This window comes from Grus americana, chromosome 3 (assembly GCF_028858705.1).
Source record: "Grus americana isolate bGruAme1 chromosome 3, bGruAme1.mat, whole genome shotgun sequence".
NCBI classification, from domain to species: Eukaryota; Metazoa; Chordata; class Aves; order Gruiformes; family Gruidae; genus Grus; species Grus americana.
The window spans coordinates 61,133,046-61,148,050 of NC_072854.1; the positions used below are offsets into that span (position 1 = coordinate 61,133,046).

The following is a 15,005-nucleotide window of genomic DNA, read 5'->3' on the forward strand; positions in this document are numbered from 1 at the left end:
AATGCAACCTGCGTGCAATGGCACTTCCAAGGTGTCAGGTGTACTGACCGGATGTTTTTAGAAACCTGAAGGTGCTGACAAGGGCTCTAAAATGACTAATCATCTTTTTAAACCAATCAATGCATCCTAGACACAGTTCTGCCATAGGTTTGTCACCAGACGGGAAAAACTGAACATCTCAAACCCAGCTACTTGAATATTTTAAAAGTTCTTGAATTCTTTGGCACTTCTGCCCCCCTTCAAATCACGTATTTTTAACTTTGCTAAAAAAAGAAACCTTCCTGAGTTTCACTGTTGTGTAGCTGCCTTTGGAAAAAGTGCTGTTGGTACAGCATCCACTCGGTCACTTGCTGCCTGCCTCAGTGGTCTTGTCCAAAAACTCTTCAGAGCAGAGCCCACATGTACGCCTGTGTAGTATGTATAACAGGGTCTTCACCCTGGGTAAGCATTTGAGATCTATTTTAAAATTAATAATATACCTAGAAAGAGGATGCTTATTATTTAGAATGGCCTGTACAAGATTAGCAGATGACAGAACCCATATTGCTCAAAAGGCAGCAGCCTTACGTATTGAGCCCTGCCCAGCCCACCATATTCAAAGCTTTCAAAGCCCTACATTACTTCAATACACACTTTCAAACTTTGTGGTTGAGTCATTGTGCGCGTGAACTCCAGTCCTACTAGGAATCACAGGCTTACACAAACAAACCAAAGTCCAAAAAAAAGAGATAATAGCCTGAGCAAAGGGCAGAATGTGGACACATGTAAAAAGGGAAGAAAGCAGGATAAATAAGGTCCACACTTGGAGATCTGAAGGATCTTGCTCAGCATAGTTGCTGCAGAGGAAAATGAGCATGAGTTACCTACTTTCGGTGTTTGTGAAGGAGCTGCCTGGCTTCATTCTCTTTGCTGGGATCTTTATGCCCGTGACTTTACTCCTGCTGCTGCTAATTGCCTACTTCAGGATCAAACTGTTAGAAGGTGAGTCAGGGCCCGGGGGCAATGCGTGGGTAGGCAGACAAAACTTCTTGTGCAACGGGCTACTGCTAGGCTTGTACCATTAACTAAACTGAAGAGGACTATGATCATAAACAACTTTCTGAAGCTGTACTGCATTTTAGACAATTTTCTATTTGAAAAATGTTACAAGAATTTGTTTAGAACTTGAATTGAACCCTCACTTAAAACTCCATAGTTTTACACACCATACTACAGAAGACTTTTACTATTCTACACTATAGAAGAGGCAACAGAAATGGAGAAAAAAGAATAGGGACGCTAAAGTACAGGTCATTTTCCTCCGTGCTTTCTCTGTGCATGTCTTCCCTGAGACAGGTAACAGAAGTTACGCCCTGTAACTAGTTGGTTATTGAGTAAGTGTCTGTGTTCTTTCAAAGGTACGTATTTGCTTTTACTTTGTACCTAAACGCACATTTGCCATGTTACCTTTTCTATTTTAAAATCAGCTTATACTCACTTCAAAAATCTATCTTCAAAGTAAAACCAAACCAAGAACCCCCCCACCCAAGTAGACGCACAGTCAGTGCAACACACCTCCGCCCTGCAAACTGAGGCTGCTCACAGAGCCTGACAGGTCCCACACAGAAAAGACTCTGGGCTACAGCTGTAGCAGGCAGGGAGTTTCTTTTAGAAGGGAAATCCCTGTACATCAGACCATCCAGTCCCAATGGGAAGATGTTCATGCTTTCCAGGTTTGGGTCCCAGCCGCAGGCTGAGTCTGAGGCGCAGCAGCAGATTCACACACGCTCTGCTCTCGTTTTAAGCTTTCAGCTGCCAAGGCGAGCCCCAGCGCATGTTCAGATCAGAGTCCTCATCTTTTCTTTCCTTCAGCCCTTCCAAAACGTTCTTGCAGACACTGGGCTAAGCTTGTTCCTCAGACTAGCTGCCTTTTGAACCTTTTCTCTACAGGGAGTGTTGGGGGAGCTAAGGTGACACCCTAGATTTCTTTTGTGAGCTTCAGACACTTCTTGATGAGAGCCCCCTGCCTGGGACAGTTGTCCACAATGCACGTACTACACGTAGCAGCTTACCCATGATCTGAAAAGCAGGATCTTGGACAGGGCAGACAGGACAATCCCCACCACAGGGCTCTGCAGATAAGCAGAGACATTCACCCAGAGCTGCCCCCAGGTGCATCAGCCCAACAGGAGAAGGCTAGATTTACCCACCAGTGCAAGATTAGGGAAGAACCTTTACCTAGATGCCAGATCAAGGACTGTAATTTGTACATTAAGTTTGCTCTATCCTGCAGCCTTCTAAAATCCTGAAAACTGGGCAATTTAACACAATTCTAAAAGCAAGAAAGGTCACGCATACCCAGAAATGTAGGACAAATTCACTTCCAACTTTGAATAACATCTCCAGGCATTTAGACCCAAGGCTTTAACAAAAAGGAAGGGTGTTTGTTTGCATACAAGCCTACACCACAAGTTGCCTTCAGGCTGCTGAAACTCAAACATTTCCCGATCAAGATGTGCTTTTCAGACACTGAATTAAGTAACTAGGGAAGCCTGTTCCACATGCCTAACCCAGCTCTGCCTTCGGTTATAAATTACCCTTCGAGCAAGGTGCTGACAGTTTTTCATACGCTAGTAAACAACCACCGAAAAATGATGTGGTGCCAAGCCATCATACAATTCAGTATCTGTGAGGGAATAGGGAGGCTAAGTATTGAGAGCTCTTCCTTGAAAAAGGTTGAAATGGAAGCTAATGAAATGGTGGCATTAGACTTTGGATAAAAGTGGGGATTCTCCCTTTCAGCAAATAATCATCTCTGTGTCCATCTGTGATAGCTAGACATTAGTTATTACGAAATAATACTGCGATACTACTGGGTCATTCTTTCCTGGTGATGCTCTTTCTTCTCTACTCTGGCTAGGATCAAGCAAAACAGGAAAAGCAGGTGGGTCACAGATCCCATCAGTTCAGGTATTTTGCTGAGGCTCAGACAATACTTTCCTTACGCCAAAAAAGCCCCTCTGAAAAACCCCACAGATGTTTGCGTTCATGCCACATGAGCAACTGCGGAACCGAACTGGTGTGCCCGCGTTCACAGTGCCCACACCCTCCTTAACTGCACTTTCTGCAGGTCTGTAAATAAGCTGCAGAACCAGATGTTAAATCCTGCTTCGCTTAAAGCAGAGAATTTTTGGCTTTGGGTTGGTAGTCAGTTTAAGTAACAATTTCCTAAATTTGCTGAGATTAGCAATCAAGGCTTTAAGAGAGAGATGAATGAAGTAGTTGGCAGACTAATTTGCCAAAGGAAAATTGCTTCAGTACCCTTTCATAACTGAGAAGGATGCTTGAAGAGAATCACCTGGCTGTTCAATGCCTCAGGGAAGGAGATTCTCAGTTTGCAGATCACAGGTGTTCTGTCTGGGATTCTCAAGAGGATGTGAGATGAATTTCTATTTACTTAATACTTTGGGCACCGCAGTCCCAGTTCTACCTCCAAGCCCTTCTTTTTGCTTGATCTGAGACCGCCAGAGTCCAACCTGTCGCTTAGGCCTCCAGCCAACATGCACAAATCATCCCGAGCAGCTCTCCCTGTACAGGTAAGCAGAGCCAGCTTCAGCTTAACACCGTCAGGTGAGCAAAACAGCTAACCACAGCCTCATTTAAATGCCAACACTCCCTCTCTGACAAAACCTCAGAAATTCAGCATGCTTTAGGTGCCTGTTTCCTTAGATGTCTTTAAAAAAAGAAATCATCAAATTTGCATTACTAAAAGCAAGGCTGCCTTGTTTCATTATCAGATAATTTTTTGTTTTTCTCTGTGCAGCAAGAAAGAGACTCCATGTAAATATATTACAACCCACCTTAATATCATCCCTTCAAGATTCCTTAAAAATAAAACTAAAACTAGCAAACCAACCAGCATACCTTTCCCCTGAACAACTAGCAATGACAAGGGAAGGTAATAGCCCATGACAAAGTGTTTTATGCTAACTGTTTTTTCTTTTCTTCTTTGGGGGGGGGGGTGGTGTGTCTTTTCTCTGTTTCCCCATCCTACTCCAAATATTCTCCAAGCCTCTGACAACACCGTCCTGTTCTGAAGATGCCAGGTTACGGGGGCAGAAATCATTTTTCTGTTCCGTTTGCACCACGGGCAGCGTCGGGAGGATCAGGCAAGTTTGAGGCTCCATGGCACTGCCACAGTACAGCAGAACGCAAATTGCCAGTAAAAGCTAACTGCTCTCCTTGCTGCTGTTTAAGGATTTTATTCTGACTGAAAGCTGGTGGAGGCAAATGAGAATAATTTCTACTAATGTCAACAGAGTTTGCGTTAGTGCTTCACTGGGCATAGGCACAGTCCCTACCTCACACTCAGAAGACTTTCTCCTAGGAGCACGGGCAAACCGATAACTAACATGCTACTCGGGCACCTTCGATTTAATAAGATTAGTTCTTACTAATATGTGTCAGTAGCTTTTCTTTATAAAAATTCACCACTGCAAATTAGCGCATCCTTATGGAATTTTGTGTTGTTTGGTTTATTTTTCAGTTAATGAGGAACTGGCCATGGCACAAGACCCCAGAAAAGTCCTCCTGAATTACCATGGCCCAGGGCAGAAACCCAGGAGACCTGGACAAAAAGAGAACAAATGCAAGAACTGAAGGACGTTTAAGCGAGTCTCACATATAGGGAACCAAGCTTAAACCCAGTATTCAGCTGTGCAGGTTGAAAAATAACCAGCTATAGATAAATACCACGGGGGAAAACAAAATGGAGAGAGGAAATTAGTGCTGTGCGGTACAATGAAACAGCTGCTGCCCTTCAAAAGGCTCTTGTAGCAGTTTTGCTTCCTCACACGAGGCCAAGCAAGCAGCACTTCATGCTACTCATCGGGCAGCAGAGACCTCCTGCAACGTACTGCATCAGTTCCCTTGGGTGGCACAGGATCTGGGGGGGAAGCACCTGGCTCGCTGGCCCTTCCTACCACACTGAGAAGAAAACTACGTAACAAGCTCCTGAGAGAGCTGAGCTAGCATATGCAAGGGAGGCAGTCTTATTAAATTGAAGATGCATAAATAGCGAATTCATATCAAGCACTGACATCTAGGAAATTGAGAAGGGTGATGAAGGGGAACTGACTTTTTTTTTTTTTTATTAGCTTGTACACTTTGGGAAAGATTGTAGGTTTTCTAAATATGTTTCCCATAGAATTTGGAAGCAAAATATAACAGTGATGGGAAACAAAAGGACTTCTCTCTGCTGACTGACCATGCCAAATTTTGAAACCATGAAAAGATTGTTAGTATTCTGTAAACCATTTACTATTCTAGTTTAAGGACAAATGGATGACTTTTCAAATGAAAACCCCATAAGTGTGGAGTTTCTTTTTGTGTGTGTCATTTGTCATACATAAAAAAAATCTTTTCCCCTGTAGATGTACAATTTTTAGTGCATCTGAGTTGGCTGTGGCAGACGGCCCACAAAAATGCAACTCAAACTGTTTGAAAGTACTATTGCCTGTTGGTTTCTCTGTTTCTGACTCTCAACTTTAAGCCTAAACTGATGAAGACTGCGAAGTGACTACCATTACTGTCCCCGGTATTTACTGTCCCTATCTGCTGGCAATTACCTTTCATTACAGCTGTTTGTCATTACCCTCCCTGCAAGACCAGAGTGGATAATGCCTTGTCTGAGATTTGGGTGTTTTTGCACAATTTTTGGTTCTCATAGACTTTTAAGAACTCCTTTGAATCATTTTATAAAAACCCTAATGAGGCCATGGCTGCGGGTTTAAGAAACACTGTAATTTATCAAAGTCTACAGGAAGAAAACAGGAGTCAAACAGCAAGTACCTTTACTATATGTAAGAGTCCTCTATCACATTTTAATACTATCCTGTTTTTAAAGATATATAATTCATCACACTGGTTTACATCTATGCAAATAACAGAATACATTGGATTGAACAGGGGATGAGCCAATTGTTTGTTACTCGGCAAGAGCTACCTGTATGTTTTGTGTAGTAAAAGTAAAGGTTAGGAAGCTTAAATGCAAGTACCTCTAATTAGATCTGGTAGCCTCTATTTAGGCTCACAAAAGAATTACCTGTGTTTGAAAGTGCAAAGTATTTTGTAATTCCTTTTGACATCAGCAGAAGGTGCTAGGTGGAAAAAGGCAGGCATTTATTCGGAAGTTGCAGCACTAACGTGAACAGCAATAATTAAATACAAGATGGACATACAGACTTTGACTTCAAAGGAAACAACCCTGTAAGACAACCACAGCAAAACCTGGAAGAGTGAAGACAGTGAACCCAAGTTTATCTCAGTCAGCTGGCAGAGGAATCTGCAGTTCAGTTGTCGGGCTCCCCACCTCCAGCTGGCACTTCACCCCGGATGCCCATTAACAGGCTCCGTGTGTGTGTCAAAGATGCCCCACCTGAGATCATGCCAGAAGTGCTTTCCCCATATTCTGCAATCAAAATGCTTTTCTTCTGATTTTACTCTTTGTATAAACTTGTTCTTCCCGGTAAGAGCAAAGCATGCAGTCCTTTGGTTCTTAAACTTCACACCAGAAATTTCATTTGACTAGCAACAAACACGATGTGTTTCAGAGAGCACAAGGAAAGAGGCACCCCAAAGGCAGCTCTCAGGAGGAAATCACAGTAACTCCCTATCACCCAGCTGTTGAGAGGACCTTACATCTGCAGCTACTCGGGGCGCTGGGGAGCACCTGCTCCCTGACCTCCTCTCACACCTGGACTTTTACATCGCCTGGCAGGCCTGGTACGACATAGTCCAGAGCAGTGCACGCTTTCTTTACATCTAGTGCCTGGACTTGACTGTAAAGGCAGAGAGTCTCAAAAAGCGTCAGTATCAGCATAGTCCTACCTCTAGTCAACTCTGCTCTTGCACTTAGCGCTGGCGCAATGCAAACAAAATAATGCTGCTCTCATTGAAAGATCCATCATGATCCCATGAAAGCAGTGATGATGGGAAAGAATGTGATGCTAGGTTTTATTTTTAATGCTTCTAAGCTTAGATCTCTGTCATTATGTAAAGTATTTAAGGTTGACTAAAAAAATAACAAGAGACAGTTATTATGCAGTCAGAAGTGTATTTATGAATACTTATGTGACACAGATTGAGAGACCAAGATGTAATACATAAAGATTCTTAAGAAAAGTGGTGTTAACTCATACAGCTATCATTTATTAACAGAGGTAGAAAGGTCTGCTCTTCTGGTTACACAGGTAATGGTTTCTTCAGCGTCAATGTTCCCATAGGCTGTAACGTTAAAGGTCAAACACACCGCAGACAGCAGACATCCAAAGGTTAAAGCCAGGTATAATGTCATGTCTAAGGAGAGAGATCTGAAAGTTTGCTTCTAATGATCCACCTCTGCTTACAGCTCTCTCACCTAGAAAACCCATGGTATGTAATCAATGAGCCTGACCTACTGGCCTGCGGCCATGACTCTGCGCTGTACCTCTCCAGAGGTACGCTATTTCATCATTCGGTATTGAAGTGTCCGACAATTTCCTCAGAAGCAGCTGGCATAGATCCTTGCAACCCGCAGCACATACCGCCAATGGATTCAGTATCCTGTTCTATGGAACAGTTCTTCTTTTCCCATATAATCCATAGGTAACACATTTTTGCTTTCTAAGTAGATCAGCAGCTTTGGAGTGAAAAAGAGTCCGTTCTTCAGCCTCGCCAGTGAAACTAGTGTTTACCTGAGTACATAAACTTCTGTGATATTGATATCTTTCCAGAAAACCATTAGTCTCTGTAATATATTCTTTCCTCTTTTATTAACTACAGTCTACACAATCCTTTGCAGGGATGTTGAGACAGCTGCTGCATTGACTTTTTACATTTAAGACAGATGCTGCCAATAGAAAAGCAGTCATCTTGGATACTCATCAGAGGTTAAAGGAACTGTAACACAGCCACCCCCCTCCACTTCCAAACACACGTTCTTCTACCATTCAAGAAAAGATGGGCCTGGACCAAATGTAAAGATGCAGAATTGAAGTTTAGCAAGCCTTACCACAACATAAAATGGACAAAATGAGTGAGAATAGAGAGATTTAAAATACTGAAAAGTGAGATCACTCTTCAACAGCACTTTAATGTAAAATGGTGGTATGGATACTGAAAAGAATACTGTATAGATATTAGGTAAGAATTATACAGAAAGACAGTGGATGCCTTTGGCACAACTGCTTATTGAGCTGTAATTGCTAACATGGAGGAGGATCTGACATTCAAGACTCAGTACCATTGTCATGAAAATCCTCAGGCCTTGCTATTTTCAGTTTCATTACTGAGTAGCATCAAGAAGTATCTCTGTTTTCACGCTACCGGCATGGTATCTTACATAATTCCTTTGAAAAGGAAAAACATGTATTGAAATAACACCATAGAACTAAGCCTTTGTCTAGATTAATTATCAAAGCATTCTCTAAATACATATGAACACACCGATTGCAAGGAAATGATTTGTCTTCAATTATTGTTGTCACTGAGGAGCCCTCTGTCTCCCAGTCACGAGCAATAGTGGGAAGCTACGATTCCACTGCACCTACAGCCAGTCAGCATGTTTAAAACCTCCCTGCCTACCTGTGATTGCTTCCTATTCACTCCCCCAAACAGAATTTAAAGTCCCAACATTTAAGTAGGAAAGGTACGGAGGAAGGCGGTAAGAACGATAAAGAATCGTGGAATAGCTTTTGGCTGGGGAATGACTGAGGAGAGAATGACTGTCTGGCGTCTCTTCTAGTGCCTGCAGTGCTGCTGAATGAAGGTAGCAGAGGCAGGCTCAAAAGAAATGAAAGGAGGTGGGTTTTCTTAAGACACATGGAACAGTGAAAATGCCTGCCAGAGGAATTGTTTAAAAAGCAATTAGCCAAAAATCCACCGAGGCAGATAAATAAGACTGACAGACCAGTAAGTCTTTGAAAATCGCTGAAAGCTGGAAGAATATTTGGGGAAGTATTACTTTCTGGTACCGTACTTATTCCTACACACACCCCTAGGCAACCACCAGCAGCCTCAGAGAGAGGAATCCGGGAGTGCTCGCCATTTCCCCTGGCCAGTACAGCCGCTCCTATATACTCACCTCCAAAAACTCTCGTAGGATTTGCTTCATGCCGAGCAGAGTAATTCAACAGTACAGGTATTAGCAGCATTTCAAATACTTGTAATTTGTACTAATGTTACTAATCTGAGTAATCTAGTTGATTTCTTCTGTGGCCACACTAAACGTTGCCATTCAGCTTGAGCTGACAAACAGAAGAATATATAAAGAAACACATTGTACTGTGGTCGCTCACCACTTTGAGCAATAAATCTCGGGTTTTGTTTTTTAAAAAGTCTGTCACCAGAGTTGCTTGCTTGTCCTTTACGAAACCTTAATCAAGGAAACAATCTGTAACACAATTTCAACATTTATTGTGAATCCCTATGTGATCGTGATTAAAAAGATGTATTAAGTATTTTTGTGTAGGATTCACATGACTCACTTTTCTCAGTATTTAAGCAGAATTAGTTACTGAAATATCTTCTCATTAAATGGGCCTGTAATTGTGTTTGAAATTGCCAATGTATTAAAAAGCCAGCTTGTGAAGTGCCTCGAGAACAATTTCTTTTGTTGCATGTTGCAGTTTTCGCTAGATATATTATATAAAAAAAGTAACAATGAAAACTCATCAGACTTGCACAATATTCCAGAACATTTGAATAATTACATACAACCAGAATCTGCAAAACTTGACTGTTTTTAGGATTGATCATACTTGGGGCTTAAGTTTTTCTACATGACAAAGGTTGTTTAATTAGTCCATGTTTAATCAATGGAAGTGATAGCTATGTACAAGCTATGCTGACCTGACAGCACTATTAGTTTTTCCCTGATGAAAGGTTCTGATTACTACTGGAAGAAATACAGCTCTCAGTGAAAGTAATACCGTTTTCGAGAATATTATATTTGCAGTTTTAAGTATTAAATACAATTGCAATAAAAACCTAGTGTCTAACAAATGAGAAGAAAGATCCAAATCAATAAGGAATTGAAGTAATACACTTTCTGCCCACCAAACGAGTTCTGCAACTAATACTACATCATATCAAAAATACCTCAAAGATTTTATAAAGCTTTTTCTTACACACTTTTGTGAGAAAAATCCTTTAAGACATCCTGTTAAATGCATATATCTCCATTTTGACCTCCACTTACATATCCCAAACTTGCCACTTCCCGGACGACCTCCCTGCGTGCACACAGTGCTGTGGCAGTGTTCTTACATTATTAGGTTGGGTGGGCTTCTCCTCCCCTTTTTGAAAGACATAATGTCTCTTGTTTTTGAAGAAAAACAGGTCAGAACGTTATCTGCTATTTTTCAGGGTAATGTGGGATGTAATCAAGAACACCTATATGCATACATAAATCAACATCTTGGTTACTGTTGTCTTATGTTATCCAAATTGTATGAAGGCAAAACTAATACGAATTTCTGTTAGGCAAGCATGCTGACAGATGGCAGCAATCTAAACTGGGAATAGCACCAAAAATACCTTGCTCAGAAGTGAAAAAGAATGAACTGCGAAGTATTATGATTTGTTCTGTTACTTGAAGATCACAGTACATCCCAACTCAATGAATTCAGTAGAACCACTTGCAGACTGAGGGGCATTTTAACTTGCACTGTGCTGTCCAAATATCATCTTTTTTGGCATCTGAAGATTTCTTCTCTGAACCACAGAAACCAGGATGCTTACTGGAAGATGTCTAAAAAAACACTGACACTTCAGTATCAGTATTAGGAGCCAGACAATTGTGCCACCCTTCTGGTAATCTGTGAGACCACTTGTAGTAATCCCTGCTTTTCAAGGTTCTGTGGCCTCTGGCACTGTAGTTCTCATAACTGACTTGCTCACTTTCAATATCTTCCAAGTTTATGTCTGAGTGCCAAAAGTCATACAGAGAATAAACAACTTTATTTTATAACAGAATTACAGAAAGCAAAATATCACTTAATACAACTTCAAGCTCCTATATATCTAATTTGGCATTTTAACTATACACAGAGTCAACTGCAAAAAAAAAAAACCCTGAACAAACAACCCCCCTTGCAAGAACGAAACAAAAATAAAATCCAAAATAATTAACAGGTTTTCTCAATGGCAGTCTCAAATGATGGTACTGTCTTATTCCTTAATGAATGGAGTCCATCGTACACTTTTACTCAGTATCCTAAAAACCTGTATCAACCATTAGACGAAGCATCTGAAACATACCTTCTCAATAACAGAAATGTCAGTTCTAACACGGAGACAGTGAGGTTTAATAGAAAGCAAGCATTCTACACAGGTATTCAAATAATGGAAGTGTTGAAGTTTGGACACAGTAAGAAAGAAAGCACTAAGGTTTTAAGCTGCCTAAATCATCTCTTGTTGGAAGAAGAGAAACACATTTTGTTCCTCCTTCTTTCCTTATCTGGAATGCTGCAGACAGCAAAACGTCTGCAAGAAGTTGAGCATTGGCACCAAAGTGCAAAAAGAACACAGTGCTCAGTCAGAAGAAATGTGTCTGCAACTCCTTCTCCTCTACAGACTGCTGCACCACCTCTGCCGCACAGAGAGGAGAACCTTAGAACAGAAAGAGTTACAGGCATATCAGTATAAAATTTATCCAAAGAAATATATTTTTTCAAAGTTTAGGAAATGTTGTATTTTTATAAAAATCTTTGTTATGAGTGATACCATGTATTTACCTGAATAATCAGAAAAAAAAAAAAATCTGTAACTTAATCCAGTAAGAGAATTCACTTGAAATATTTGGAAAAAACTATATCTAAATTAATTAAGATCACCCTTCCTGCACAATTACCACCTGCTCCAGTGAACAATGCCTTCCAGACTTCTTTTTTTGTTCACTTTCATATAATTAAGAATCATCTTCAAAAAAGACAAGTATTTGTGCAAAAGAAGATCATACCCTCTAAAACTTCATTTAAAAAATTATCTAAGATTGTTAAGAAGTGGTTATAAAGAAAAACAAAACCCAAAAAAGATTGTAAGGGAATATAGACCAAAGATGTTAAAATGGAGTTTGGTATTGGCATTTAAGTCTTGAACATCTGGTCATCGTTGCTAGGCTTGGTGAATTCGGTAGAGTAGTGATGACTTGGAATGATTACAGTTCCTCATGGTCACGATCGCAGTCAGTATCATTTTTACTTCTGGAAGAAAAAGGAGGGGGAAGATTACATAAGCATTCATAACGGATACTATGTGAATGTCACATCATCAGAGTCAAAAAGTCATCTTTCCCATATAGGTTATTTTGGGGGAAGGTTATTTCATTAAAAATGTTGCATTAACTAAAGGTCCCTTCAATCATGAGGTAAACAGTAGTTCCGTTTCTGTCAATGCTTTTCTTGCTTTAGTGTATTTCTTCCCTCCCCAAAATTCTCATGGTATTTTCATAGTCATGTCTTGCACAGTTTACTGACAATTTTAATCCACAGTCTAGTGCATAAATAAAAAATGAAGATATTTGTTCAATCAATAATCCCTCAGAATTAGAGTGCACTATCTCCCACTTTTATTAGAGAAAACAAGTCTACACAAAGAATACTGCTGTAGTCATCAGGGCAGATCTTTCATCACCTTGTAAACAACTGAGCAAGATTCGTGGCATGATTCTACTGCCTAAACACAATTGTCTAGAGCTGCTTCTGCAGTCCCACCTGCCCTTCAGTTGCTGCTACAGGAGGGCATAGGTCTCTTGACGATCCAAGCTGTGGAGACATATTCAAGGCACTTCAGGTGGCCTGTATTTAGAAAACTAAATTTTTTCCTTAATGTTTAACTGAAAGGCATCCTCAGTCAAACAAGTCACCAGGTCTCAAATACAAGAGCAGCATGGTGAAATGTCTTCATATTAGTAGTCTTTTACTCTCTCACAAGCATTTCAGATCCAGAGCAATTGCCAAACTCAGACAAGAACATCTGACACTCTGATACGCTGCAAACACCATTCCACAATGTATATATTTCTCAAAAAAGCAAAAAAAACCCCTACCCTCAGCAGACAGAAAGAATTATTTGAATGTTTTTTCTGAATAACAGTAGTTAAATATTTGATGAAGGAACAGAATCAACTTTGCAGTTAGTCACTAATGTAGAAATGCAGTGCAAACCTGCCAAGATTGTTTCTTCCTCCCAAGACAAAGTCCCTTCAAGAAAGATGTTGTAATAACTTATATGAGATAGATTATCATAGAATCATAGAATGGTTTGGGTTGGAAGGGACCTCAAAGATCATCTAGTTCCAACCCCCCTGCCATGGGCAGGGACACCCTCCACTAGACCACATTGCCCAAAGCCTCATCCAACCTGGCCTTGAACACTTCCAGGGATGGGGGAGCCACAACTTCTCTGGGCAACCTGTTCCAGTGCCTCACCACCCTCACAGTAAAGAATTTCTTCCTAACATCTAGTATAAATCGACCCTCCTTCAGCTTAAACCCATTACCCCTTGTCCTGTCACTACACTCCCTGATAAACAGTCCCTCTCCAGCTTTCCTGTAGGCCCCTTCAGGTGCTGGAAGGCTGCTATAAGGTGTCCCCGGAGCCTTCTCTTCTCCAGGCTGAACAATCCCAACTCTCTCAGCCTGTCCTCATAGGAGAGGTGTTCCAGCCCTCCGATCATCTTCATGGCCCTCCTCCAGACTTGCGCCAAATTATGCCGACGCTGATTTGAAAGATACTTTTCTGGATTAAGGTAGTATAAAGAAACTTGCACATTCTGCACAAATGTAACAGAAAGGGAAATCCCTGCTCCCATGACTTGTGAATTCACAGATTAAGAATAAATGAAAAATGTGATGGTAGCACATATTATGAGAGTAAATCCTTGCAAATCAAAATTATCTGTTCTGCTGTCTCAGTGTATCTTTCTACCTTAGATCCTGCTACGTAAAATGCTGAAAATATGAGAAGGATGGTTTGAGCATGCATGTTTAATGTTGCTGTGTACCAAGGGACCAGTGCAATTACCTAAACCACAGACTTTCTCCTTGCTACAAACTAATGGCTCTCTCAAAAGTGATGTGGATTTTTCCAAGCCCTTTTGGAGCATTATGTTACGTGAGGACTCATCCACACATCCCTATCTCACAGTTCAGTGCAATTCCATGTCCTCTCCCGTGTTTTCAAAAAACAAAAAGCTGGAGCATTCATGCTATACCCATTTTCAGTGTCACTAAGCAACAAAGCTACAAAGCAAATCCAACTGAATACTGAAATAAAGGTACAGTGAAAAAACATGCAGGGATTTGTGCAGAGTTCCTAATTTTTGGTGACTTTTCCCCAGTCCTCCCTTGCAAGCAACCCTTCCTTTGTTATCTTCATAGTTTATAACATTTATATGATGTTATTGTAATTAAAAAAATATTAATGTTATCACATTAATATCCAGGTGAGCGTTGACCTAGCACTTCCAAACTCAATCCATGTTGCTTTCCTAGTTTGTACAGTTATGAGCAAAACCTATTAATTCCTTTTTCAAACACACAATAATCTCACCACAACTGAAGAAATTTTCAGGGGGCAGTTCAAACTTAGCTCCACTCTGATGAAAAACCTCCAGCTTCTCAACAAGCTCAGAGGAAAACTGCCCAAAACGTAATTTGTAAACTAGCATAATCAAAACAAACATTGTAGTTCTAACACAATCTGTATGAGGCCAGGAAAGGCAACTGGAACCACTCTGATGGAGAAGGCAGATAAACTTTCTGTCTGCAGGCAGAGGGCAGGCATCCTACTCTTGTCCTCATGGACTTCTCCACGGCATTCGACACTGCTGCTCTGTGCAGTGTTTCAGGAAGCAGTTCAGGATAAACTCTCAGAAGACTTGATGTGTGCAGTGACGGGAACCAACAATTCTGCCAATAGATATAGCACAACAAACTCTCTCCCCAATACCTCACAATACGCAGTCTCTAACTGATCATATACAT

General features: G+C 40.9%; 2 protein-coding genes across 14 annotated transcripts in view; one reads left to right on the forward strand and one right to left on the reverse strand.

Annotated features, from left to right (window-relative positions):
* Window positions 1-740: 740 nt before the first annotated feature.
* SMLR1 (small leucine rich protein 1) lies at window positions 741-9,614 on the forward strand. Its single transcript, XM_054819633.1, has 2 exons — window positions 741-981; window positions 4,526-9,614. The coding sequence occupies exons 1-2, from the start codon at window positions 849-851 to the stop codon at window positions 4,636-4,638; spliced, it is 246 nt and encodes an 81-aa protein (XP_054675608.1). The 5' UTR covers window positions 741-848; the 3' UTR covers window positions 4,639-9,614.
* A 1,344-nt stretch (window positions 9,615-10,958) lies between these two features.
* Window positions 10,959-15,005, reverse strand: part of EPB41L2 (erythrocyte membrane protein band 4.1 like 2) — a 125,442-nt gene continuing 121,395 nt past the window's right edge. For all 13 annotated transcript variants that reach the window (XM_054819631.1, XM_054819629.1, XM_054819627.1 and 10 more), the window contains one exon: window positions 10,959-12,221. The gene's annotated coding sequence lies outside the window, so the exon portion shown is untranslated. The remainder of the gene's footprint in view (window positions 12,222-15,005) is intronic.

Coding starts and splice junctions, on each gene's coding strand:
- SMLR1 (XM_054819633.1), top strand. CDS start 849: ATGAGCATGAGTTACCTACTTTCGGTGTTTGTGAAGGAGCTGCCTGGC. Junction 982..4,525: donor CAGGATCAAACTGTTAGAAG/GTGAGTCAGGGC, acceptor TTTATTTTTCAG/TTAATGAGGAACTGGCCATG.